Source organism: Primulina huaijiensis, chromosome 2, assembly GCF_012295235.1.
Source record: "Primulina huaijiensis isolate GDHJ02 chromosome 2, ASM1229523v2, whole genome shotgun sequence".
NCBI lineage: Eukaryota > Viridiplantae > Streptophyta > Magnoliopsida > Lamiales > Gesneriaceae > Primulina > Primulina huaijiensis.
This window is the reverse complement of record NC_133307.1, coordinates 20,553,362-20,581,279: the sequence shown is the minus strand read 5'-3', so window position 1 is coordinate 20,581,279 and position 27,918 is coordinate 20,553,362. Positions and strand designations below refer to the sequence as shown.

General features: G+C 33.9%; 1 protein-coding gene and 1 long non-coding RNA gene across 2 annotated transcripts; one reads left to right on the top strand and one right to left on the bottom strand.

The window, feature by feature from the left end:
- Positions 1-7,780: 7,780 nt before the first annotated feature.
- On the bottom strand, positions 7,781-22,085 carry LOC140968578 (kinesin-like protein KIN-7K, chloroplastic). The gene is made up of 24 exons (XM_073429592.1): positions 21,867-22,085; positions 21,043-21,302; positions 20,859-20,956; positions 20,605-20,694; positions 19,723-19,775; positions 18,890-18,955; positions 18,754-18,807; positions 17,877-17,936; positions 14,593-14,671; positions 14,194-14,261; positions 14,013-14,075; positions 13,754-13,858; positions 13,208-13,312; positions 12,883-12,990; positions 12,664-12,807; positions 11,121-11,303; positions 10,435-10,593; positions 10,077-10,310; positions 9,754-9,891; positions 9,546-9,668; positions 9,407-9,457; positions 9,052-9,099; positions 8,773-8,964; positions 7,781-8,509 (listed from the first exon to the last, which is right to left on the bottom strand). The coding sequence occupies exons 2-24, from the start codon at positions 21,291-21,293 to the stop codon at positions 7,940-7,942; spliced, it is 3,042 nt and encodes a 1,013-aa protein (XP_073285693.1). The 5' UTR covers positions 21,294-21,302; positions 21,867-22,085; the 3' UTR covers positions 7,781-7,939.
- A 3,285-nt stretch (positions 22,086-25,370) lies between these two features.
- LOC140959698 (uncharacterized) lies at positions 25,371-27,449 on the top strand. The gene is made up of 3 exons (XR_012172048.1): positions 25,371-25,579; positions 26,179-26,227; positions 26,947-27,449. It is a non-coding gene; the product is annotated as an uncharacterized lncRNA (long non-coding RNA).
- Positions 27,450-27,918: the final 469 nt, after the last annotated feature.

Genomic DNA, 27,918 nt, shown 5'->3' with positions numbered 1-27,918 from the left:
GTATTTTAAGTTAAATATGTGTTATCAATGGCTTTAATCACGTGATAAATGCATATAATAATGCAGATAAATATGAACAGTTCTTTCCTCAAATCAATATTTAATTAAAAATGCATTCCTATTTTCTAAGTTGTATAATTTATAGCTATATTCGATATAATTTAATTTTTTTGTTAGATATAGTCAATAATCAATAACAATAAAACATTTTTTGGGTAGTAAAAAAGATAGATGAAACAATGAAAATATGATTAACGCAAAACATGATAAGAGATATTGATAAATATTTTAACACAACAATAATACAATGGGGAAGAAACAATTGTAATTGTTGAATGTAAAATGAGAAAATCAATGCAACAACATCAAATAAATTTTTTTTAATGGCTAACTATAGTTTTAAATCAAATTATTAACATCGTTCATTTTATTTTTTTGGAGTTCCAATCACAAAACTTCATAAAATTTAAACTTATATTTATTAAAAAATTAACAAATTATTACACTACATAACTAAAAAAATTATAATATTTTATTGACCTATAAATTGAAAATAATAATTATTTTTAATTATTAAATGTTTTTATTAATTATTATATAACATTTGATGTTTTATTATTTTCTATAATTTTAGTTAATTTATATCTTTATTTTGATTAAAACTCAAAATTTTTGCACATTATATTTTTTCATTGAGTATAATAAATTAAATATATTAAAATTTTTATAAATTTACACTAATTACAAATATTTTAATATACTTATTATTTATTTTCATGTACAAATAATTTTTTTTTTTTAAGATATTGCCAAAAACAAAGGGTAACTATCAAATAACTCATGAGATAACATAATCAAAGCACCATAAAACATTTGTGCACATAACCGTAAAAAGAATATCATGTCATCTTGTAAAATAATCTCGGATAAGCCTTGTCATGAAACTTTCTCACCTCCTCGACTACCCCGTCGTCTGTCCTTCCTCTCCATCATTTAAAACTAGCTATTTTGCACACGCTGTGCGTCTGCGTACAGTTTTTTTTATAATTATCGAGGGACTAAAGTAAAATTTGACAAATTATCAAAGGACTAAAATGTTATTTAAATTTTTGTAATTAAAAAAATAAAAACAAAAATGTTTGTTGAAATTAAAAATAAAAACAATAATGTAATAATAGTATAACATAAGAGCAAAATTAGAAGAGCAAAAAACAGACCAAGACACTGTTTTTGTCTCTATTTTAAATTTTCTTAATAATAGTAATAGATATACTTATCACATGTACTATTCAAGAACAGTGAAGATAAAGACTCAATAAGAATATTATTCAAGTAGTAACTAGTACAAAATAAAATCAAATTTAAAATTGTATCCAAATCCATCAATATATATATAAAAGTTTTGCTTTAAGCTACTTGATATTATTACAGATTTAGGGGTAAAAGCATAAATTTTATATATATTACCGGAACTTAAGGCCAAGTACCACAATAATCTCTTAGGTATGTTTCCATAATCTCTTCAAAGTTCTTGCTAGCTTTCAACAATATATATATATATAATTTGGTTTATAATTTGGTTTATATTAAAGGGATCATAAAGTGAGAACCCACAATAGAAGTTATTAGAATCGAAGAAAGATGCAATTACGTAAACCCAAACAAGTTTCCTGTAATCTGATTTTCCGAATCTAATATAATGTGGTTTTTCTAAAGAAAAACAATAAAAGGAAAAAATATTATGTAATGATATAATAAAATTCCCTTAAATTCATAAATCAAGGCTCATCAAAATTACAGGTTTTGCAGCTTGATTAATTAATGAGATCTTATGAATTTTTTTTTAAAAATGCAGTATTTAATTATTGTGAGGTGGGATCGATTAACAAAAGCTTTTTTTGTTAAATATGATCAAATTAAAGTGGTTGCCAATAAGTCAAGAAAATGTATGTTTTATAACTGAAATTGTATGCATCAGCTCTGCTGATTACAAATGCTGATTTTATGTAATCCACACTGATCAGCAATATATATAAAAGAAATTTCAAATGAAAAAATTACATATAATATTCGATTTTTTCTTCCTTTTCCATCTGACCCAACTGCTTTATTCGTATTAACATATAACGTGTCTGGTAAAGAAAAGCCTACATCGTATGCAGATTGAACAAAATCTCATCTCATTAATTCCATGAAATTACCGTATACAAGAATTAATCTCTTCTGCTTTTGCTGCTTTTCTTACGGAGGAAGGGGAGAAAATCAAAAGATGAAAAGGGAAGAAACCCCAGATGATCAAAAAGTAACATATCTGATGACATTGTAGAAATTTTTTTATATGTATATATACAAGCATATATTATATCTAAAGAAAACAGAAAACCATATATTTTCACCTGCCTGCTTCGCAACTACCTCCTCTTCATTTGTTTTCCTCATGAATACCCTCTTTTAATTCTTTTGTTCTCATTCTCCTACCTCACTCACTGTGTACAAACATCGGAAATAAATATATGCATGCCCCCTCATCTGCCGAACGAAATGGCGAAGAAAAGGAAAGAAGGCGATGGTTTGGTGTGTGGTACTGACAGAGAAGAAATAATGAAGCTGACGAAAATGGTTAAATCGTGGGAGTTCACTTGTTCATTCTGCTTCAAGAAATTTGCATCCGCCCAAGCCATGGGAGGGCACCAGAATGCACACAGGAGCGAGCGTTTGGAAGAGAAGAGGCTGTTCGTGAGGGATCCAATTGGGTACAGAAAGCGTGCGTATGTTCGAGCCCTGAAAGCCTTGAATCCCGATTCCCCGAAAATCATATTCGATGCTTCTCCAAATCCCAGTAATCTTAATCTGCATGCAGCGACGAAAATGGTGAAACACGAGCTTTCCAACGTTAATATTCAACCCAAGAAGGGCCAGCATATTCCAAAACCATTGGTTTTGTCATCTAAGGTTGAAATTGGTAATAAAAATAATATAAAAACATGTCCTTGTGTTGTGATGAATTTCTTGCCACCAAAGGAACTTAGTCTTGCGGAGAGTGTTGGGATCCATGCAGATGCAGAAGAATGTGAGAAAGGCATTCAGTTCGGCAATGGATTAGAGATGCCGGATTTGACTCTCAAGCTTTAGAAATAAATTATTACAAATATTAATTTTAATCTTTCTTTTTAAGCCGGAAATTTACAGCATGCTATCAAAAAGTGGCGTGCAACAGAAAGTAATGTGTATCCCAATCCATGAAGGGAATATTTTTCTAGATTAATAAGAGGGATGGATTATTATGATGGCCAATCCTCAAACTACTTATTTTTACAGTCCGTCTTATAATTTTTTCCTTTTTTCTGATTAGAGAAAATTACAATATTAGTAATGTATATTTGTCTCTCAGGTATTTTGGTATCGAAGTTCAGTTTTGATCTGTTATCTATATTATTTTTACAATTTTAATTTTTTGTTAACGCTGAAGCGTTAATGTGGCACTTATGAAACGCCTTTGTGATTCCAACATAATATGATTAATGAAAAATGAATAAAACCGTAAAAAAAAAAGATATATATAGGACTATGAATGAAATTGGATAGATGACAAAAAAACACATATAAGATCAAAATTGTATTTTTTTCAAATTGTAAGTGGCAAATTTAATACAATAATTGAAAGCGGGATTGATTTTACAACGACTGTAGTTTGTAATATTGAAGATCGTCCAACCCAAAATTGCACTATGAACGTAAATCAAGATCGATTTGTCCAACAATTACGTAACCATCCAAGAAAAATAATTATCACCTTACAAATGGCAGATGTAACAAGACTATCTTGGTTTTCAAATCATCGTTAAATCTGGTTAAGTCGATGCTACCTAAGGGGCACTGCCCTCTTCCATTAATTTTTTGCCATGTGTCAATTAATTTTTTTTTTAAAATTCACAAAGCTGCTCAACCATGGTTGAGTATTTCAAATTTTAGCTATTCTCTCTCTCTAAACCATGGTTTTGTCATTTCCAAATTTTGAAATCCTCTCTCTTCCTGTCTTCTTTCTCGGAGTCCACTGTTCCTCTTTTACATCACTGAAGAGAGCTCCTTTCATTGAATCAGGCAAGATGAGGCTTTTCCTTGCCACTGTACATTTGTTTTTATATATCGGTTTGTTTATGACAATATGGGATTTGATACTTCTTATTTGTGTGAAATTCAAGATAATGGAAAATGATTGTTATTTTTTTGCCTAAAGATTTTATTTTTTGACTTGGAAAATTTTCATTCATCTGAAATTGTAATATTAAAGATAAAAGGTAAACCGAGAAACTCACTGAAAATGTGGAAACCAATTCTCCCTACTTTGTACGCAGGTGGGCCTCTAAGGTAAACCGAGAACAAAATACTTTGGTGACACTCTTATTTCAAATTCTGACATTAAACAATACCTTCTGAACATTGGCCAAAGTAACAAGGCTCTCAAGTCTAGACTCTTTGTGTGTGTGTATCTGCGGTATGAGAGTGTATATCTGTAAAACAATAAAATAATTTGATTGTAACATGTGTGTATTCTTAAATACATGTTTCTGCAAAAAAGATTTTGTGTATCGATAAATAATCTTTATTATTAACATAGACTATTTGGATTGCTTGGCCAAAACCAGTGTCTGGATCTATGTCTACATTCTGCTTGATAGGATGATGCTAATTTGTCATTAGATGAAACTAATATTTTATTGTCTATCACTTAGATGAACTAGTTGGAGAAAATTCAGAGGACGTAGATTAGAGGTGCTCGTTTTACTTAAATTTGATTGCTTACACTTCCTTCAGTCTAACTGTAAAAGAGGCATGTACTTGAAATACGATTATTTGTTCTATGGCTTCAAATGGCAGGGAAAAACAAGCCTTATGTATGTTTGATGCAATGAAAGATTCAACATTCTGCCCAAAACAAGATGGTGGTTCAACCGATTTGCAATTCAATGAATTAACCAATTCAACTTCGAATAGATGATATATAGACATCGTATAAACATTAGAAGCAAACATCAACAATGGATGGTTTTTCAAAATCTCTGCAGGATTACCATGGCGACAACGAGTATCTTCAGTCTTCTCCCTTTCCTGCCAGTTATTTTGAATCTTTGCATAATTCAGCACAAAGTCATACAAAGAACTCATTTTGTTACCTGCCTTTTTTAAAACCATATTCGTGACTTCACTTCTCGAAGTAGCCAAAAGTCCCCCACTAAACCTTCCATTTATAAAAGCAGTAGACCATTTCTCCTTAAGATTGTACATATCATTCAATCATTTATGACCATCCAAATCATATGTTTCAATCATATATTTCCATGTGCTCTCAAATTCATCTTCAGAATCACAATGATTCATATATTTATACCACAATCTTTTAAAAGCAGAATCACCATTTAAACTCCCAAAATGTGAAGGAGCATTTTGATTTATATGCCATTGATATAAACGATGATGTGAAAGTGAAAAAATTGTTTCAATGACATTCATCATGGCTTGACATTGGTCTGAAAAGATAGTTTGTGGTTGCCGTCCATTCATAGTATCAAGAAATGTTGCAAACAACCATTCAAAATAACTTTGAGTTTCATCTGACATAAAAGCCAAGCCAAACAATACATTCTGCATATGGTGATTTATACCAACAAATGGAGCACATATTAAAGTATACTTATTTGTTCTATATGTTGTATCAATCGACAGGACATCACCAAAATATTCATAATCAACCTCGCATCTATAGTCCCTAAAGAAAAAGTTCATCAACCTATCATCATCATCCAATTGAACATTCCAGTAAAAATAATTCTCCTTAGTAGCCTTATTTATAAAATATTGAATAAGTGCAGTGGCATCTCCATTCTCAACTTTCATATGTTTTTTCAACCGACTCATATGGTCATATGCATCCTTTATAATAAAACCTAAATTTTGTGGCCCACGTGCTTCATTTTCCATAAAATAANTTATGCTCTTCAAAAAATCTACTCACCTGCCATTCACACCCTTTTTCCCTTGTAATCTTCAATTTGACTTTACATTGTGTTCTAATGACTGGCTTCTGATAAACTGGAATCCTTTTACTAGAACATTTCTCATCTTTTAAACCTTCACATGAACAATGAAATTCTTTTGATTAAAGTTCATTGGTATGAGAAAAATATCGTTGATCACCCTTCCTCACACTAAATCCATTGGCATACGCATATTGACAATACAATAAATAAGCATCTTCAACGCTGTTCACAACCCGCCCCACTTCCAATTAACTCTCCAAAACATGAACAAAAGAGTTTTCATTTGGTACCTCAATATTTCCAGCTTGTTGATTGTTGTCTCCTTCCAACTGCTCAAGTGACAGTTGATTGTTATCATCCATTTTCAAGCAAGAAACCAACTGGATAGATTAAAAAGAACAAGATGGATTTAAGTAACTACGACAACACAAGGCAAATCAACTTGATCTACTGGAATGAAATTAAATTTTACCAGCAAATTGATATCCGCCACATTCGAGTATGTTCATGTAAAAATGTGATGGAGTGCTATTAATTAAATTTATCTACAGAATTTTTGCTGTAGGAGGAGCCATTAATGGGAAAACTAAGTCTGAGGTTCTAATTTTAGTGTCCCTCTCAATCGACAATTTCTTATCTGTGATTATCTACAAAATACATTAATGAATTACTGCACATTTAAATTGAAATTTTGGTGTAAAATAATTAAACTGAAACATTACGTTTCAATAAATGGACATTGAAAACACATTTAGAATTTCGAAGGAATGAAAATATTCGAGTCAAAAAAATAAAATCTTTAGGCAAAACAAAATAATAATCATTTCTCTCTTGCAAAACACACACTCGTAAAATCTTCCTGCGCGCATGTAGGTGTTTTCTTGCTCGGATTCTTCGTGATTATAAGAAGCACCCAATCCCATATTACAAGAAACAAACACATATATCTCCATGGTATAAAAAAAAATGTACAGTGGCAAGGAAAAACAACCAAATCCCATATTACAAGAAACAAACACGTATATCTCCATTATATAAAAACAAATGTACAGTGGCAAGGAAAAGCCTCATCTTGCCTGATTCAATGAGAGGAGCTGTCTTACGTGCTGTAAAAGAGGAACAGTGGACTCCAGAGATAGAAGACGGGAAGAGAGAGGATTTCAAAATTTGGAAATGACAAAACCATGGTTCAGAGAGAAAGAGAATAGCTAAAATTTGAAATCAATCAACCATGGTTCAAAGAGAGAGAGAACAGCTAAAATTTGAAATCACTCAACCATGGTTGAACAGCTTTGTGAAAGTAAAAAAAAAATTAATTGACACGTGACAAAAAATTAATGTTAGAGGCCAGTGCCCCCTTAAGTAGCATCGACGAAACCGTTAAATCTAAAGGGTAACATTTATTTCTCAAAAAATAAAAGAGTGAAATTTTAAATTATATTTCACAGCCTTCTTTTAAGCCATAGGCTTTCGCAGTATTCCTCGCGGATTTTGAAACTGGGAATGAAATCAAGAATCATATTGAAATTTATGGTAGTAAACAGATCGAAAACGAAAGCGGTTGGGGCCAAATTTATATAGAAATCCACTTTCTTTAATTTACATCAACTTTGCGTTAAAGTTGAAATAGAAGATTGAATCCTCACAAAATAAAGCCATAACCTTGACATTACTGTCTTGTTTATAAACTAGTAACTTGTTAAGAAATAAGTACTGAAGTTAAGGTACTTCAACACAAGACATCACCATGCTTAATAAACCTTTGTCTAGAGCTAGCATAGGCAAATACAAGTTAGAAATTTAATTACACTCACGATTAAGTACCCAGAAACACACCAACTAGCAAGCACTAAAAAAGTCCAAAAAATCTTCTCCTACCATTTACAAACACATAATAATTATTAAAATAATTGGTTATTCTGAATATCAAATTCATCATGCTTCTGGTTTTCTGTATTTAGTTCATCACAGTCAAGGCCTTGAGATTTTTTCAGTTTTGCAGTGAGTATCCACATGTTTGCAAGTTCATTCTCCAGGTACGCTTCTTTCTGTTTGGATTCTTCGAGATTCTTCAGCAATTCGGATTCTCTTTCGAACTTTTCGGTCAAGGCAGCTTCATATGATTGCTCTCTTTTGCGGCTGACGGCCAATTCTCTCTTGATATCAGAGGCTAAAACAACACCATGGGGTTTGACATAACTATCTCTCCGACCATTCCTGCTGGTGGGTATGGCAGTTCGACGTTGGGTTGGCAAATTTTTTTGGACTTCAAGCTCAGCATTTAATCTTTCGTTTTTATTCATTAGCTTTGTAACCTCTTCTGACAGTGCCTTCAATTCAACTGCAGCAGCAGATGCTAATCCCTTTGCATATGAACTCTCCTCCGCAATTTTATTATTCTGCAGCTCTAGTTCATTCTTTGAATCGGTTAACTCGGCCAGTTTCTTCTTTAGTTCTACAATTTCACTTACCTAAGGGGCAAAAGCATAAGATCAGCATTGCAGAAACATAGATCAAACATTAGCTGGTACTCAATACTGTAGGCAATCTTCGCTAGTTACTAAATGACGGGGACTATTTCATGGCAGCAGGTGGTCAATCCCCCCCTTTCATTTAGCATTTTCAGCAAAAAAAAAAAAGGAAACTTCTCTCGAAAAAGAACGTACTAACTCAACACAGAAATAACAATAACATCTGTCGAAAATCACGAAAGGAGTTATGATGTGATTTGAACCTGAGCTTGTAGAAGCAACATATCATTTGAATCTTTTATCGTTGCATTTTCTTTGCCCATCTGCTGTATGCGAGTAGTTTCAGAAAAGCATTGATCATCTGTCAATGAACTCAAGCCCCCCTGATATAAAGCACTGGACAACTGTTGTTTTAAGGATACAACTGTTTCTCGCAATTCTTCACATTCCAAAGTCTGATAACAATGAGTACTCTAATATATTTAACCAAAATGATGAACATTTAACAAATTCTTGCAAATTCAGACGAAACAAGATGGCACCTTTTGGTTCAGCTCCTCTTGGATTATTCGATTATCAGCAGATTTGACCTGGAAACAAGAAAAATGAAACGATCTAATTAGGAATTTCAACTCATAGTCACTCTGGCCTCATGATCTACATGATGGCAAACCAGGCACTGAGGATAGATTGAGCACAGACAGCTTGCAAAAACCCAAGGACACAATCGGCAATGTATTCTAGTTATCACATGGGCCACTAGAGTAAGGAAGCGATATTCAATTCCAAAATTTGTGACAAGCCTTCAGATATGAACTTTATCTTAATATTCAACACATGGATATCAGATATATTGCAAAAATAAAAATTATGGTCAAGATGTACAAGGTACAATACCTCAAGTTCAAAAGACTTCTCATTTAACTGTGCCATTAGTTCACTGAGGGACTGCAGTATAAAATAACCATTGCATTAGAAAGAAGGATTTAAACCAAGTACCAATGGCATTGATGAAGTTGAGGAAGTCTAAAATTACTAGTGATTCTTCTAATTTGTCCTCCTTGCCATGGGGAATGATGTAATCTGATATTTGCTTTTCCAATGAAGCTATTTGATCATTCTTTTTCCTAATTTCTTCCTTCAAATTTCTAATCTCCACCTTAATTAAGAAAGATAAAAAAGTCATTTTATGATGTCCAAGAACATCGGAACATGGACAAATATGGGATTAAGAAATTTTTTACCTGGATTTGCTCCTTAGGTTTTTTTGCAGCCTCGTCGGATAATCGTTTCAGAGAACTTGTTTGAAGTGCGACTTCACCTGACAAAATTTTATGCTGCTCTCTCAGAAGGTCAATCTGGTCCATAGTCTTTATGCTGGTCTGTTGAACATAAGATAAAGGTGGATGTGATATGGTTCACACACCAAACCTATGGATCGATAAGGATTATATGGTCTAATAAGGCAGAAGAAATTCAACAAAGATTACATAACTTGATTTGATTATATATATCATCAAAGCACTCTGCTTAACAGGAAAAACGCATGGGAATTTGTGAGTTATACCAGTGGAGTCTGTAGTCCCGAATAACTATCCCCAGGCTCAAACACTTCAAAATGTCTTGAGTAAGATAAATGGTTGGCAGAAGGAGTGCTTTCTGTGAGAAAAGAATGTGGTTGTCTTGCTTCTATGTGAATATTTGTGCTATCAGCTTGAGGAGTTGAAGGACTGCTCGTGGATTTAACTCCACTGGACTTCTCACTAGAGCTTGCCAATGTCCCTACGCTGCTATCTCGTTTCTACGATTGCAAAAACTTAGCAAGGTTAGTTTATGAAGTGTGAAACGTTAACCAGGGAACTGAATACGGATAACGAAAATATATGAAACATTTTAAAATGCAAAATAAATGATGCACCACACACCCGTAACTTCAACCAGTTCAGCAAACCATTCTTCTTTGTCCTTTTCTCTTCTTTCAATGGGTCATCTGCAGTTTCAGTATTGCCATCAGAAGAAACATAAAGGTCCATACTTTCATCATCCAAGATGTGGTCTCGTCTTCTATACGGAAGATAAGCAAGCTGCCAAGGAATCAAATAGAAGAAACAGACAATATGAAGTTGTTATGCTCAGTGGATCGCGCACAATGCAATTTCCGAAAATATAACAGTTAAGAAATGGAATATTATATTCAATGATGAAATAGAAACCCAGAGTTTATGTGCTCTGTACAATATTTCTCTCCCAAGCTAATGCTAGAGATCACTCAACAGAAATCTAACTGAATACCCTTTCCTCCCCTCTAACCGCTATTTTAACCACCCCCCCCCCCCCACCCCACATTCACGTGCTTCTTTCCCTTGTTCCTCCTAGCATACATTTTAACTATCTTGGGCTTCTCAAAGTCTATTTTAGTTGGGCCCTTGGATGTTTCTGGGCCTAATGGACCCAAGTCTCTCACGATCGAATCTGGACTCATAACAGAAGTCAAGCATTTTAAAAATCATAAAAGGAACATTTAGGATTCATTTCACCAATGCACAATCTGCATTGAGGAGATCAAAGAAGGCAATGGAGAAAAAGATCAAAAGAAATGAACTGCTGAAACCTCGTCTTCTCCAAAGGAATGTCTTCTTCTTGGTCCTGAACGGTGAGGAACTCTTGGTGATTGAGAAGCTTTTGTTGAAACAAGAATAAGTTTTGTCAAACGCTGTATTCTCCCCATTAAAGCAGCTTTGGCTTCTTCTTCTTCTTCTAATCTTGACTGTAGTCGCACTTGACCGTCTTCAAGCTTCAGAAATCAGACCAACACAAAGCTTTAAATAAACTGAATACATGAAAAACCATTTCTTTCCTAATGGTTGATTCTATTTAAATGGATTATTGAACTTCAAAGAGGAAACAAATAGTTGAAAGACCAACCGAATTGTCAGTAAAATGACAGGACAAATGAGATACCTTCACCCACATTTTCGTGCAGATATCCAGAGGAAAACAACATTAAGATGAATAAAGTTTCCCTTTTTTTAATCAAATTAAGACCCATCGTGGTTATCTATAAATAAATATATTCTGGAATGTCAAACTGATATAGATAAAGTATTAGATTTTCCATTGTGGTAAAACATCTTAGGAAAATAAATAAATAAAGTGTTGGAAGTTCTTCCTATAGCAAATCAAAGCTTTTCGTTCTAGAAGTTATTCCATGCATGCGTTCAGAATATTATCAATGGCGCTCCCAACAAAGAGAGAGAAATAAAAACAGCATGTCCTTTCAACTACTTAAGGCCAACGTCCACAAATTTCTCGAGATATGTAGAGCTATAAAATTTTGATCTCGCCAACAGTTCAGGTGATAAAAATTTGGGTTCTATCAAGATTTTCCATGCATTCATTAAAATACAGCACATATTACCTTGAACTTTGTTTATAATGAAAAAGGAAATAATCAACTGGAAGCAAGCATTTCGAGCATTCTTTTGGACCACATAACATCCCAAAATTTCATATATTAAAAGGCTAATCTCACACATCTCAAGGCAACAAATGAAGTCAAGCATACAGACATTTTGTGAAGCTCCTATGAAAGTAAGGACAGCACAAGTCTGTTCCAGAAAGTAAAGTAGAGTTGAAAATCACACACTTCTTTATATGCATAAAATCAGTCTATTCCAAAATGCAAGTTTACAGCCAGATGATGAGAATTGCCGGCATATAGTTTCCAACGCGATCAAAATGAATTGAGACACTTAGGATACTACTTCAGTATCAGGAAAAAAAAGCCTTAGATGCTTATAAATTTTAAATTTCTGCTGTGGTAACAAGGTAGTAATTTCACGACTTCAGCCGCAGTAATATGCTGAATTAAAAAAATAAAATAAATCTATAGTTATTATATAACCAAATTAGGATTTTCAAACAAAGTTCTCATCCCTCAGTTGATAAAATAAACTTCAACTGGAAGATGGTAAAAGAGATTGTAGGTTAACTATTGCCGCAAGACTTCTTCACGAAAAGCACAATATGAGAATTCACAGAACTTCAGCATACCCTTCCTAGAAACAAATTTAATAAAACTTAGTTCATTCCTGTTTTCAACACATTTCAAGAATAATAAAAATTCAAAATAACTCACTGAAACTATGGCTCACCTTCTGCTTCAGGAGAAGAATATCGTCGCCTCCACCTTTTTTGGGGGGAACTGTCACTATGCCCTGTTTCAGTTGTTCCAGTTCTTCCTTCAAACACCGAATTTCATTTTGGTACTTCTTGATAAGTGATTTTTCGTCAATTATCTGCATATGCAAAGGCTTGTTTCAATTATATGATTAAAAAAGGGATTTGAATATGGATATATTTAAAGATCATACCTTGTTTTGTGCTGCTTGAATTTCAATGTGCTTTGCCCGATGGGCAAACTTTAATGTGTTGTGTGTCTCCTCCGAGTTGCTTGAGGAGGGCGTAACAGTACAAATTAGCTGATTAAGAAATAGTAAATATGTAAGAACAAATTTCTTTTGAAAGCAAAAGTTTTCCACCCAACAAATTACAATACATGCTTTCATTAAAACTGAAAAAAAGTGAAACTTGCATTCACTTCGCTAAAGATAGAAAACCAAGATAACCAATCCACTTTTATTGGTGAAATACACTCCATGCACAACCCATACGCACAAAGTAAATGTATGAACTTACATATACACGCCCATGACCACTAAGTGAGGACTGAAGAAGCCTCGTCAATTTAGAGTCCCTGTAAGGTATGTGTGAAGACTTCTCATCTGTTAATTTTGAAATAACCTATTGACATCACAGATTGCATGATCATCAGCAAAAAACCAGGAAAAAAAAAAGAAAAGAAAAGAAAAGAAAAGAAAAGAAAAATGGAAAACAAATTAGGAAGGAAGAAAATTAATGATTTGCTACTTGAGAATAAATTGCCTGGCAAGCAAATAAGAATATCAGGAATCGTTGCTTAGCATAAGGTCATAAGACGAGGTTTGTTTCAGAAAATTAGAAACATCTAGTGCCAGAACAATGGAAGAAAGATAGAAAAAGTGCATCATTATTACAATCTTATGAGTGCATGTACATGCTTGTGATTGAACAAACATGTATGCAAGTCCCCCATATTGTTTGCATGTGCAGTTGCATTAATGCGTGTTTATTTTTCATTAGAAGAAGCATTTGCTTGAGTACAATTACTACAGAGACTATAATCAGAGTAGTTTGGGATCTCACAGTTCCAAGAGTCAGCAAACTCTTATTAATATAGGATCCCTCTTTTCTACGCATGCCTGTTGTTTCAGCCCTTGAGCTCTCAGAACCTGCTAGGTCAATGAGGTTCTGCAGGGATGAATATTAGAAATAAAAGTTCAGAGATATTTGGTTGAATATGAATAGTCAACTTCATCAATGCATCTAGTAAATACGCTGAAATTGTGAAATGAGATTATGTTAAGAGAAAGAGAGCAGAATCTGTATTAGAGAAAGTATATACCAATTGTGACAAGGTAACAGCTTCACCTTCACTATTTTCTCCACATGGACTACCCTCTATGGTCTGTACAGCCAAGAAATTTACAATACTTTCACATGAAATATTAACAGAAACAAGAAAATAAGCCCTAAGAATTGCATTCGATAAAATATTTTGATGCAGAAACAACACATCTAATTACCAGAGTGAAGATTGTATGACTTCTGCTGCTGAGTAAATTGAAGAATGTCGAACCCACATGTCTATGCTCTGTGGTCAGCATTGAGAAAAACAAAAAAATAAAAGCGAGCAAAAGTATATAACGTATTAATTTTATTAAACATTTGTTAACTTCTTAAGATATCACGATTCACAGAAAAGATAGAAGTTGATGATCTCTACATAAGCAGTAATCCAGACTAATGTTAGCATTCAATACCCTAAAAATATTATAAGGCATGTGTAACGTGTAACACGCGATAGATGAATTTGTAACAGTGCACAAGCAGCATGCTTTCTCGGGACCAACTCTTCCACTGATACTGTAATTCATACGGCATCCTGAACAGTTTTGATAATAAATATCGATGCATATGTTTACCTTCTCCTGCAGCTATAAGAGATAGAACATGAGCAGGTGATAACACAACTTCTTCCTTGACTCCTTCAATAAAGGTTCCCTGCAACCAATTAAACACAACCTCGTACCAGTGACTACATAAACTGGGGCAGAGCGCATGATAAGTACTTTAAATGAATAAATTGTGCTACCAATATGAACTTCATCTAGTCATTATTTGAGCAGTTTCACTTTTATAATTTGATTTTGTAGCATCAAATAAAATAAGCTTTCACATTGTCGTTACCAAATGCTCAGACAAAATAAAAATCAAATAACTTCTGACAATTCAAAAGTTACACAACTCCATAAAGACGTGGATACTTCAAATTTTCAGTTTTCGGTTCACCCCTTGATGTTTTTGTTATTCCATAGAGAAGCATCATTCACGATAGAGTATACTTGATTGCCTGACCCTCATCGACAAGGACAACGAAGGAAATGCAAGAGAAAAAAACTATGAGCAAACTCACATTTGAAGGCTAGCAGGTTACTGCATTCTATATTCACATCCAGCCACCCTTCTTCTAATTAAAAGGGTAGGTACACCCTGGCCCCTAAAAAGACATACACTACACACTTTCCTGAAAAAGGATATATTGAGAAGAGCCTTAAAAAATAATCTCTCTTTTGTGCTTTTTTTCCCAACAAGCAACATCAGCAAATTTGATTGCAACTGATTATGTATTACGCACCACCTAAATAGTGGAGAAAAAACCAAGAAATAACTATTCAACATGGAACAGAGCACAAGCAAGAAACTTTTTTTTTTGATACGAAACTACTTTTCATTATAATAATAGTGTGGATTACAAAGGATAGTAATCTTAATAAATTAAATAAAAATTACAATAAAAACAGAGATCTTAAATCAACAACAAACATAATTCCAATCTCTAATCACATCCGCAATAAGTAAATGTTTGAACTCCGGTAACATCGTTGTCCATGTCGCGACCCTGAGTCTGATCTTTGCCCATACTTCGTCCAGAGACTCTGCCGAATCCGCAAACAATCTATTATTCCTTTCCAACCACAGAGTCCAAAAGATGCAGTGCACCGTCAAGAGCCAGAATCTGTTATTCCGTCTTCCGTCTGCCATAGTCATGTCCATGATAAGCAAATCCCGAGCCTTTCTTGGAAATGTCCAGTCGAAACGAAGTTCTTGCAGAACTCTTGTCCAAATTGCATATGAAAAAGAACAGTGCACCAGAATATGATCTTGGTGCTCTTCATGTCTCCGGCATAGATTACACCATTGCGGTCTTAATGCGCAATCAGGCCACCTTTTCTGCAACACGTCGCTAGTCGGTAATTTCCCCAACGCCACTATCCACGAGAAGACTTGGACCTTTTGCGGGATCGGTAATTTCCAGATATTTTCATGGTATGGAAATGAAGGGAAAACTGTAAGTGGGAAAAAAGAAGCATAGAAAGACCGAACAGAAAAAAACCCCGACGGATCCCCCAACCACAATCTAAAATCAGTCGTACCATTCTCCAACCTAACCGTTTCTAAAATCCCCAATAGTTCAGCAAATTCATCTAATTCTACCTCATTTAAGGGTCTCCTGAAACGCAAATCCCACTGGAAAATATTATTGTTCATTCCCAAAACATTTACCTCTAAAAAACTTGTGATTGGTTTATTCACGGTTGAAGAAATTCGAAAAAGAGATGGAAAACGATCTTTGAACGACAAACCATCACCCCCCCAGATATCTTCCCAAAAACGTATCAAGTTCCCCCCTTTTAAAACCGCCCTAATCAAAAATTCAAAAGTCGAGTACGATCGAGAAATAAACTTCCAGGGGCTTTTGAAGGTAGAGTTCCTCGCCAACCCCACATCCCAACCATTATCCTGAAGACCATAGATACTCTTGATAACTCTTTTCCACAACGAATCTTTTTCCACCGAACATCTCCACCACCACTTTCCAAGAAGTGCCTTGTTCGTCAAGCATATATTCCCCAACCCTAGTCCTCCCCTGTCCTTTGGCTGACAAGCAAGAAACTTAATGCTCAGATAAAAAAAAACGCCAACAAAAATTGCCTCTGGTTTTGCACTTATTAATCTCTGATCTTTTTCTGCTCCTTTATGTTTCGCCAAAGTCAATGAAATCTCCACTCCTCATGTCCCATAAATTTTTTTCCTTAATTTGACAGATGCAAGTATTATGTCTTTGTTAGCTCCATCATTTGCATTTTCTCAGAAATCCACATTTTTTTCTCAACTCCATTAAGCAACAACCCAATAAGTCTCAAGGGCAACAACCGTCTAAAAACATATCAGATTGATTCATCTGGCATACATATTTATTCGAGATTAGACCCAGTAGATACATTATAAAGATTCAAAATATCTCACCATACATTCTCTTCCATACATGCATGATGCATCATACAAATCATCTCCAGAAATTCCACACAGTGCATCATGACGACAGTGCCAAGTCAAGCCATGCTTCCTTATAGTTTACAATGGGCCCAAAGACACCAATCCGTCCATTTTACCTTTCAGAAGCTCTTTTCCAAAACCAATCATATCGTGTTATAGAATTAATAGGGTTTTGGAGGTAATATTACTCAGTTATCTATATCAGAAGATTTTGATCTCGGATGGCCTAAGTTAGAATTTTTATTCTCCAGAGAAGGGGCAAATTTGTTATGATAAACGCAAAATGGTTAAACATAACAAATTTCACATCAACAAAGAAAAATCGAATTAAGCTCGTATCAATTACATGATAAAATATACATATTTTTTAAAATGTAGTGAGTTAAGCTGATTGTTGGCATTCCTAAACTTGTCATATATACCTCAAACCTTATTTCAGAAAACTTAGAAAACAACTCATTCTTACAAATCAGTGGATCACAGACCAAGGAGAGCATCCTTAATCAGTGAAAGAAATGATACCGAATATCGGATCAGATACACAAGATAAGGTCCATTGTCCCATTAAAACAACAAAACACAGTTGGAATAAACTTCAGTTGTCAAAAGATTCTTAGTCTTGATAAGACACAGCATGATGATAATCATCGTAAAAACTATTGCAAATTTAACCATTGAAAAAATAATTGAGACAGTAAGACTAATAAAATGTTCCTTATTAACCCCACACTTTCTATCTGTTTCTTGAGGGGGAAAAAAGAGAAGTTGCATTAGGATAAAGTAACTAATTGATTCATAGGAGAAAAAGCTAGAGTTCGTATAATTAAGACCAGAATTTTAAAATTCATTAATCAATGAAAAAGATCACCTGTGCATCTTCTCTTACTCGCAAATTTTGTCCAGCCGGATTCAACAAATCATTGACAACCTGAATAGAGAAAAATAGTGAAGAGTGTTAAGATAATTCTTCATCTTGAAAACAAAAACCTAGAAATAAAAAGAACAGAGAAGAAAACCAATATCACACAATCAGGTTACAGTAAAATTCAAGGGTGAGGGAAGAAAAATGCTTCCAAAGATTGAACTGATACATCCAAGCAACGGCTGACAGGAAAGGAGCATCATAGAAACTAATGCATAGGCGCACTGTTACAACCACCAATTTAATGCAGAAGCTGAAATATAATTGCATATATAGATAATATTTTCCCAGAGTTGCCTCTGTACAAGGGGTAAACCTCTTCCCCCAGTAAGAGCTAGTTCAACAGTCAAAATACAGAATAATTGATGCCCTAACTCTAGCCAACTCCCTTTCTCATAGAATTCCCCTTTCCTCTTCCCCGACATAATATTTCTAGAACTCTCTCATTCGGCGCATTTTATTCCGGCCCATGATAATATTTGATTCTGGAATAATCAGATCCACTAAACTTAAGTTCTTAACACATGCATTGCGTGCTTGTACAGTCTTTTATAATTAAATTGAAATGTTGGGATAAAGGGAGCTATGGAAAGTTGAAGGATTGAAGATGCATCATAAACTTAAATAGGATGTGTGGTACCAAAATGAGATAATAAACCCATTCATTCAAAAAAACTGCTGACAGGACATGGACTGCATGACACTGGACTGGAGTCATTCCAGTTACTTTCCGATACTTTGCTCTCTAGCTAATTCCACGTGGTAACAATTGAGTAGAGGAAAGAAGATTCGTCAAAAAGCTGGAAATTCGCTAGAGTCTAACCTCATTGTATATTTCCAGATAAGAGACGCGTAGGAGAAATTCTCTGCTTGGAGTCTGGAGCAGTCATCAAAAGTACAATTTTAATCAGATTATAATGCTTCAAGGATCGCAACTGAGGCCAAACCATTTCAAGTACCTCTTGAATGATGCTGAAAGCGTCTTTCACAGCCAATGGAATAATACCAGGAGACCTCTGATCACCCTATGGTCCAAAAATTGCAACCATATTAATTAATGAGTTTCCATCAATAAAATATTGGTGTCAAAACATAATTTACAATTCATCATGATTACATATTTGCGAGAACGAAGAGCAAAGAGAATGTGGGATTTACACGAAAGCTCACAGAGAAAAAAATGCATGCAAGCTTAAGTATGCACTAGATTTTAACCAAGTTAAATAAATCAGCCAATAAATACACTGAACTGCAAACAGTGCATATCAAACAGAAGGAATTTGCAAGACACTAATTCAATTATGCTAAAAATAAACTCCTTTAATGTATAGCAATTTGCGATTGAATTTCGTACCCTGATGCCCATGTTCGTCACTGCTTCAATTATAGTAATAGAAGCTGTTTAAGATAATTATATTTAAATTCAGAAATACTTTAGTCATAGCATATTTCTAAGTACTTGTGAATTTTGTTATCAATTACTCTCAACAAAAGCATTTAAAATTGCATTGACTCGGGGAATATTGTGGTGCAAATGCAATAAAGCTAGTTAACCTGACTTCAGAACATGTCATGCTTGTTTATTCAAAATGGAGAGTTATCTGAAGACATGAGATCCATAGAACTAGCAACTGATCCAGTTGACACAAATTGAATGCCATTTTAAGAAAAACAACACGAGAAAGTTTTAAGATTAAGCATTCAAATAGAAGAAAACTGCAATCAGAATTCTAGTTATGTCCAAACCAAAAATATGAGGAGACTAACAAAAGCAAGAAGAAAGTTCACTTACATGCATTGTGTGCGTCTTTCCGCTACTAGTAACGCCATATGCAAATATTGTACCTATAATTAGAAATGGGGCAAATAAATTGCCAAAAAATAAAGTTACAATGCTACTTTATGAAGCTTCTCGCTATGGATAGGCTTCCTTTTGCTGCCGATAAAATGTGTGCATTCAGTCACGTGGATATGGAATCTACGCACAATTTACCGCTCTTTTACTCAAGATTTAAGGGACAAGGTAAGACTTTGTGTACGTAGCTCCTACTCCACCCCCAAAGAGTACTATGAAACAGTTCAAGGAAACATACAGGGGGATGACATGTATCACCAAGGAAAAGTTCTGTCTATGTCTAACACTGCTAGTAGTATTTGGACTATCAGGAATAACTTGATTTTTGTTGGAACTAAACTACTGTTTAGTTACTTTTTGTTGAGATCGAAGTACATGTCTCTAGGGGTTTATATTTTGTTTCGTCAAATGATGTATATTTAAATCATTAAATGATAAAGTTCCTAGATTTATTTTGAATTGTAATAATTGGGTATGCCCGGTGTATTGCAAATTGTACAATTTTGTCAACAAATTTTTCATCTCACTAACAAAAAAAAAGTTAAAACTAGATTTTTTTCCTTCTTTTTACTGGTTTTTTGTCCAGTTAGCCACACAAGCATAACCAGTTGACCAGGCGGTCCTGTTGAGCGACCTTGGGCCGAGAATTCAATACAATGAGCAAAGATGGGCAGCCAATGCTAAAGAACTTGCACTGCTTGTTTTCGTTATTGCACCATACATTATCAGTTTCCGTACCTTTTAGTGGTATATCTAAAATAGAAAGTTGCTGCGGAAAAAATGTGTATTAGCTAAAAGAGCTGAGAAAAAACTGCATACCATTTATTCCATCCATGGCGCCACTCACTACATGCTGAGCAGCAACATCGTACACATGCCTTGTTGTGGTTGTAGGACCAAAAACACGATCTGGGAATTGTTGCATGCATAAAAGATTCATGGAAGGACTTTAATGTTTGAAACAGACATACTGTAGCATAGCTTAAATTAGCAAGTTCATTCCTAGACCATCATATAATCAAAATACAACAAACATATCCAACCCCAGTGTCCAAGTTACGAACGAGCCACACCATATGCGTAAGCAATTGACTGATTATTTTCATTCCTTGCAATAGTATCCCCATCTGCATACCACGCAATCTCCTCTCCATTTCGAATTTCCCTAGGACTGAGCAACAAAAGCACTACCAAATCAACACAAAATTTGGAATGAAAAACCAACCAAACAACTTGTATTTCACAATTTTTATTTACCTGAGAGGGCGAAACCGCACCGTCACTGTGACATTCTCTTTAGATCTCTCGACATCCAAAGGTGCGCTTTCTGAATAGAAGAACTGTTTACTTCGAGCAGATGATGATGCTGGTGAACTCAGACTGTCAGCAGATGGCTCAAGATATTGCCGAGAAGATGAAGTTGTTGATGACGATGGAGAGTTGTTGCTGACTGAAGCTGTTGTTTTTAAGCTAGGCCTTTTGGGTTTCACTCCATGTATTGTAGACATTGGTTTCACCTTTTAACAGAAAAAATAAATTAATAAATGAATGTTCGGCATAGTTTAACTGACAAGACACCTCATAAACTGGTCTGCCTAGTTTTTTTCCCTTTTCCAGAAAATGTTCCAAGTGCGTGCAAACTAAATTAAATGATATAACTGACAAATTCAAAGAAAATAATTCATCGTCCATCCACAAAATCTAAGCATGACTAAAAAGTCTCTGAAAAACCCTCTTAACAGATACAGACAGCAATCACATTAAAATAAACAAAAACACATTGAGATTCGATGATTGGCTACAATTGATATGAGTATAATAAAATACTTCACATCCGCTCAACTCCAAAAGTAGATAATAAACGGACAAAATACAACCGCCAATTCATAAATAAACGCCAAATGCAGGCTGAGAAAACCGGAGATCTTCTCAAAAATCGTCATTATCATCAACATAAACCATTATTATTCACTCTCACCTCCCTTCTGACCTACATTCCATTCCGCCCGTGCACATTAGGAAAAAAGTGGAAATGTTGTCAATACGCGGTGAGTTTAGGTAAAGAATATGGACAAACTTGCCTTGGAAGCGACGCTCTATGATGAACGGCAGGTATCCAATCTCCCCTGCAGCAGTTGATTGAGCTTTCTGACCCCCATTTTTGTCAAAAAATACGGAGTATTTCTTTCCTCTTTTATGCTGCGAGAAAGGATACTTTTGGGGCGTAGAATTAAGGGAAAAGGTAAATGAAAGATAAATAAAATGAGAAAGTGGGAGAGTAGAGAGAGAAAGTGTTGCCCAAAAAGGAGGGACAGAAAAAGGTCACCACCGCCAGTTACGTTAAATTGTATGCATTTGCTCTACGTATGATTTTGTAAACAAAACTGACTATTTTCTTTTTGAAAAAATTTCTTTTAAGATGATCGGTAAATTTTATGAGATATATATTTTATTTATATAATTTATAAAAAAAATATTATTTTTATACTAAAACTATTATTTTTTATTATAAATATAGATAAAATTGACTTGTTTCATGATTAAAGATCCGTGAGATCGTCTCACAAGAGATATACTCTTTTTTTTATTTTGGAACAACGCATAACATGCTCAATAAACCTTCCAACTAAGTGCACGGAATCTCTACTCACAAATCGTATTACACTTTGCTGAAATCAGATGTTTATAAGAATTGTTAAAAAAATTGAACTCACCAAACACTATATATAAACAAAACACAATAGAGCACATATTAAAAAATTTGATATGTCTCTTTATGTTTTTAAAAAAAATCTCAAGCACGATAAATTATTAAAACAATTTCTAGTTGAATTTTTTGTTTTAAAAAAAAAAGAGATTGATTGATTGAATGCTTTGTCTGATTTGTTGTATTTTGTTTATATAAAGTGTTCGGTGAGTTTATTTTAAAAAAAAAATATGTGCAACGAGTTGTATAAATAAATTATAGCACGATTTGAAACATCAAATAAAAGAGATAATTTTGTGTACATACTAATGTAGTAATTAGCCAACTATGTTAGTGAACCTAACCATCTTAATTATCATTTTGTTGGTGGGATGAGATAATTAAAAATATATATATAATTAAAATGATAAGAAATTGAGATATAAGGATAATTATTGTATATCATTATTTGGTGTTTGATATGATATAAATATGTTCGACTAATTTTGTCTCATGTATTGAAATAATATTAAAATTATTTAAACTTGTCTTATTTTAAAATTTGGTAAATTTCGTCAAATAAAATATTGAAAAAATATTTTCTGGTAACATGCTCCCGTAATTTATCAATAAATTTAACTAAATTATTCTTATCCATTGAATAAATAAAGATTTGATTACTCTTTACTACATTACAATTAAATTAAAATTTTAAATTTGGTTTCATTTAAATGTAATTCGTTTTTTTTCCATGAAGACCTAAAACAGGCAATATTATATAATACTCACTCATTACACACATACCTATGCAAAAAAAAAATCTCGGATTTAAAATAAATAATTATGATGGAAAAATATTTGTTTCATGTATTTTTTTTCACAAATTTTACAAATAAACGGAATATAATTGAGAAAATAATAGTAAAGGATCAACGTAATTTAATTTTCATTTATGTCCAAATATTGCTATGTCAGATTAACGAGAAGCGGTCTCATTAACGAATTCATTTTCATTAGAAACAACAATAATTATTCAGTAATTTTTTTTAAAAAAAAAAAAATTATTCGGTAGACAAGTTTCACTGAATCGATTGCAGTAAAATAATCAGGGAAACAACAAAGAGAACCATAAATTACTTGGCAAAAACTTGTGTGAGACGGTTTCAAGGGTGATATTTTGTGAGACAGAACTCTTTTTTGGGTCATCCATGAAAAAATATTACTTTTTATGCTACGAGTATTATTTTTTATTGTGAATATCGGTAGGGTTGACCCGTCTCACAGATAAAGATTCGTGAGACCGTCTCACAAGAGAGCTACTCAGATTACTTTATGTGTAAGCTATTTCATCTTCAATTACTTTATTGAATATTGAATCGGCATATTAATTCTAGTCCAAGAAAATAATTAGCATTGACTGATTTTTCTTTGACAAATATGAATTAGCTATTACCCTAATGCTAGTTAGATATGCCAAATTAATAAATGAAATCATCCTAATTCTACATTGTTCGGCGCACGAATTTTATAATAATTGGTGTTAAAAATAATTTTATAATCTTTGTATATTCCAGCTTATAATATGCATATGAGAACTGTTATTTGTACTTCATAATTTGTTTCACACACTCCAACTTACCATTTTATCTAACTAATTGTCAATATTATTAATGCACTGGGTAGTTCTTGAACATCAATATGACCTAGACCGAGTTTTTGGAACGAACATTTGGTGACTGAGTTCTAGGAATTGATGGACGAAAATTGGGTTTACAACAAGAACTAAGAACGCAACTGGTGAAAGGGATACCCGAAGAAGGAGGGGGCTGAACACCTGTACGAGGAAACGAAAAGATGAGTTCGAACACTTGATGAATAAATTATAATTATCTTGAAACTGATGTTACGACAACAAAGATCCTGAACTGGGGTCCCAATATCAGAGAATTAGTTAATTCAGGCATGAGTTGAAGAAATTAGTGATAAAAAAGACAATAGATTAATACTAAAAGGGCGGGAACTAGGCCCAAATAAGGGGTCTTTGTCTCGGGAATATAGGCTTTAACTGGATAATTGGGAAAATATTTGACAGGTTTGTAGAGGTCGACTTAACTTTTAATCATTGGCATATCATTTGGTGCACAAAGGAGCTAAAGTTGATCTGACAAAGCTAGTGATGTGATAGATACCCTAGGTCGTAGTATGAAATGCGGTATTTAATGGAGCATTTAAAGAAGTATTTAATGCAGGCATGATCCAATGGCTAATCGTCACAGGCTTCCAGATTATGCGATCGACGCAATCGTTATGTCTCCCCTATAAATACACATGTTATGTTTTTTATTCATTTCATTCTATATATATCTCATTTTGTGTGTACTTTCATATTGAGAGTTTTCTTTTTGTGAGCCAATATCGACTTGACCGATTGAGTGATTATGTCGAAAAACTCTTCTGGCTTACCATTCACGAATTTGTTGTTTGAGTGTGTGTAGGAGCTCGGACCTCAAAACCCCATTGATGTCAAAATATCTTGAAATTCTAGTGCCTCATCCCGGACATCATTCACGAGGAACTACAAGCTCGAGAAATCAGCACCAGCTCTACCCATTTTTCCAGAATCAATTACCTCCCTGAATGTTAGTTAATTTTCAAAATTTGTCATTCATTTTTNAAGTGTGTTAAAAATATGTATTTTAGAATATCGGAGAATTTAACGATATAAAATACATATAGAGTTTAAATAACACACGAGAGCAAAATAAATACAGACCGGGATAGATAGGCTTGAGTTACTATTTTAGTAACCAAATACACAATATACACATATACATATACCACTTACCTTGATGAGAGAGAAGGAAGTAAAGGTAAAAGAAAAGAAAGAAATTTCCCCAAACCCAAATTTTTGCAACTCTTGGAGCAGCTGCGGGAAAGTGGCGATATCTCCTTCGTCCGACATCCAAATCTAGATCGGTCTAAAGGGGTGTCTTCCTAACATCCTAGGCTTTGATTCAAGTCAAAAATCGCGAAGTTTGAGCAAGGATTCGGGTAGATCGAAGCTGCTGTTCGGGTGCTCTGTTTCTGCGCGAATTCTTCCAGTTTTGGGTGAGAGTTTTTGGGTTGCTGCGATTTTTGTAGTTTGAATTTGTAGAAATGACCTAAATAAACTTTGTAGTGGTTTAAGTTTTCTGTTTATAGCTACTAGAATCATCAAATTTTAATAAGAAACGGATTTGATATGATTTTTCTACCAAAACGTGTCAAAATGGAATTTTGTGTTGGAGCTGTGTACAACACCTACTATAATTCGAGTTTATGGCATGTTTGCACTCATATTCTGGGTTTTTGGTTAAAAAAAAGTTGTAGAGCTATATGTTGTCTTTGTAATGATATAAGATTCGTTAAATTCCTTTAAGAATTGAGCAAGTTATGCTTGTTTTTCTGGAACTTCTCAGTGTGTGTGATTATGTCCGTGAATTCGTAAGTAACAGTGTGTTCTTGGAAATTCTGAGAATAATATACTAAGATTCTGAAGATGGTTTCAACTAGAGAAACTTAGATAATTGAGTATCATTCATTTCCAATTGGTGGATATTGATTTGAGTTAATTTTGAGCGAGATATGAATTTTATGCTCTTTTGTGCCAAATTGGACATTGGTATGGAATATAGTTTTCATTATCGGCTTATTGTTGCTTTGTTTAGGCCGAGGGTCTTGAAGTGAAGTTTTTATTGGATTGTCAAGTTGGTATAGGTATGTTACAGCACGGTAACATACGACGGTAAAACATAAATTATGTTTAATTGTCATTCTGTGTTACATGTATCGTGTTTATGACTTGTTGACTGTTGTAAATTGTTAAATGCCTTCGTTTTAATCTACGTTTATTATTATGACATATTATTGGAATTTAGGATCGGGCATACAGTTATGACATTCATGTTGAGCCTATCATTCTTGTTAGCCCATTGTTGATATCCGTTGTTATCTGGCACTGTTGTTTTTCTCGGGATCATTGTGTGGCTGATAGACCTATACACATGAGACCGTAGATGTGATTGAACAATCCCGTGGTTAGTGCAGCCTTTTGAGGTGAGCGCTGGGATTGTGTCATCTGGTTCGTTCTGTTGTGTCATCCTATTATATCGTATCAGCTGTATGGAGGCCGAGTCAGGGGTGTTATTCAGCACAGCTTGGAATACCTTGCATACTTGGCAGGGCGGTTTAGTTGCATGACGATGTAGCTCCCCTGTGTTGTTGCTCGAGCATTATTCCAGTTGTTATCGTACCGTTTGTTGGCTCCTGTTATCCCGGTTATTCGTTGAGCCTTTCATGCATTGCATATTACATTTTATTATATGATTATGCATGATTTATGATATTGTTGTTATTGTTGAACTGTTTCATACCAGAATCCTAACCTCAGTTGTTTACTTAGGGGCTGCTGTGGTTGCTATTGGGCACCATGGTAGATCTCCCGAGTCGTTTTGCAGCATCAGGCCGAGGTTCCGCCAGTGGAGCTCGGGATTGAGGTTGGATTGCTTGGTTCTGTCAGTGGGGTTTCCCAGTTAGTCTATATGTATGTCTTGAGTTTGTTTCAGACTTGTATTGTATTTTATTTACCGAGGAGATGTCCCGTGTATTTGTAGTGATATCTGGTTGTTTGAATGATGTTCTGAGTCGATTCTGTGGTTCTTATGATCTGGCGAGTATTTGGTAAGTTTTAAATTCTGTTTAGTCCTGGCCAGTGCGGCTATAGGTTGTCGACTTTGGTTTTGTTTTAATGACTCTAGTTGGAGTATATTTTGATATAAAATGCTGCTTGAGTTTTCGGGATGTCCTACTTACGGGAAGGTCATGCCGAAATTTTTCTAGGCCCTGAGGTCCGTTTTAAAGTATTTTAAACCTTTTTCCGCTGCAGTTTTAAATCAAACCATTATTGTTTGATTATTATTAGTCGTTAGAGTAAATGGGCCTCACAATAATAATAATAATAATAATAATAATAATAATAATAATAATAATAATAATAATAATAATAATAATAATAATAATAATAATAATGACCTCCTTATTTAACAATTATAATTTAAAATACACATGACTGATAAATTTGATTTAATTTCAATAGTTGTTAATTTGATATAAATCAATTAGTTCAAATCACTTAATATTTTTAAGTTCGCATTTTGGTGTGTTTAATTTAGTATAAATCATTTTAGTATTTTAAACATAATTTTTAATTTATTTTAATTCTTTATAAAGGTTTAAACATTTCAAATACATAAATGTTTCGTGCATGTTGTACATATTTTAAATATTTAATTTTGTTATATTTTATTATTCGAACTAAACTTTGTGCAATAAACAATTTTTGACTTGATTCCTTCGATCCAACAATCACCGCTACGATATTCGTATTTCGAGCGTTTTAAACGCAAAGA

Bases quoted from the DNA above. Each gene is read 5' to 3' on its own strand.
- LOC140968578 (XM_073429592.1), bottom strand. From the start codon at position 21,293: ATGTCTACAATACATGGAGTGAAACCCAAAAGGCCTAGCTTAAAAACA. The intron at 11,304-12,663 runs GTGAGCCATAGT...TGATTTCTGAAG, and splicing joins TTCTTCTCCTGAAGCAGAAG to CTTGAAGACGGTCAAGTGCG. The intron at 9,892-10,076 runs GTATAACTCACA...TATGTTCAACAG, and splicing joins CGGGACTACAGACTCCACTG to ACCAGCATAAAGACTATGGA.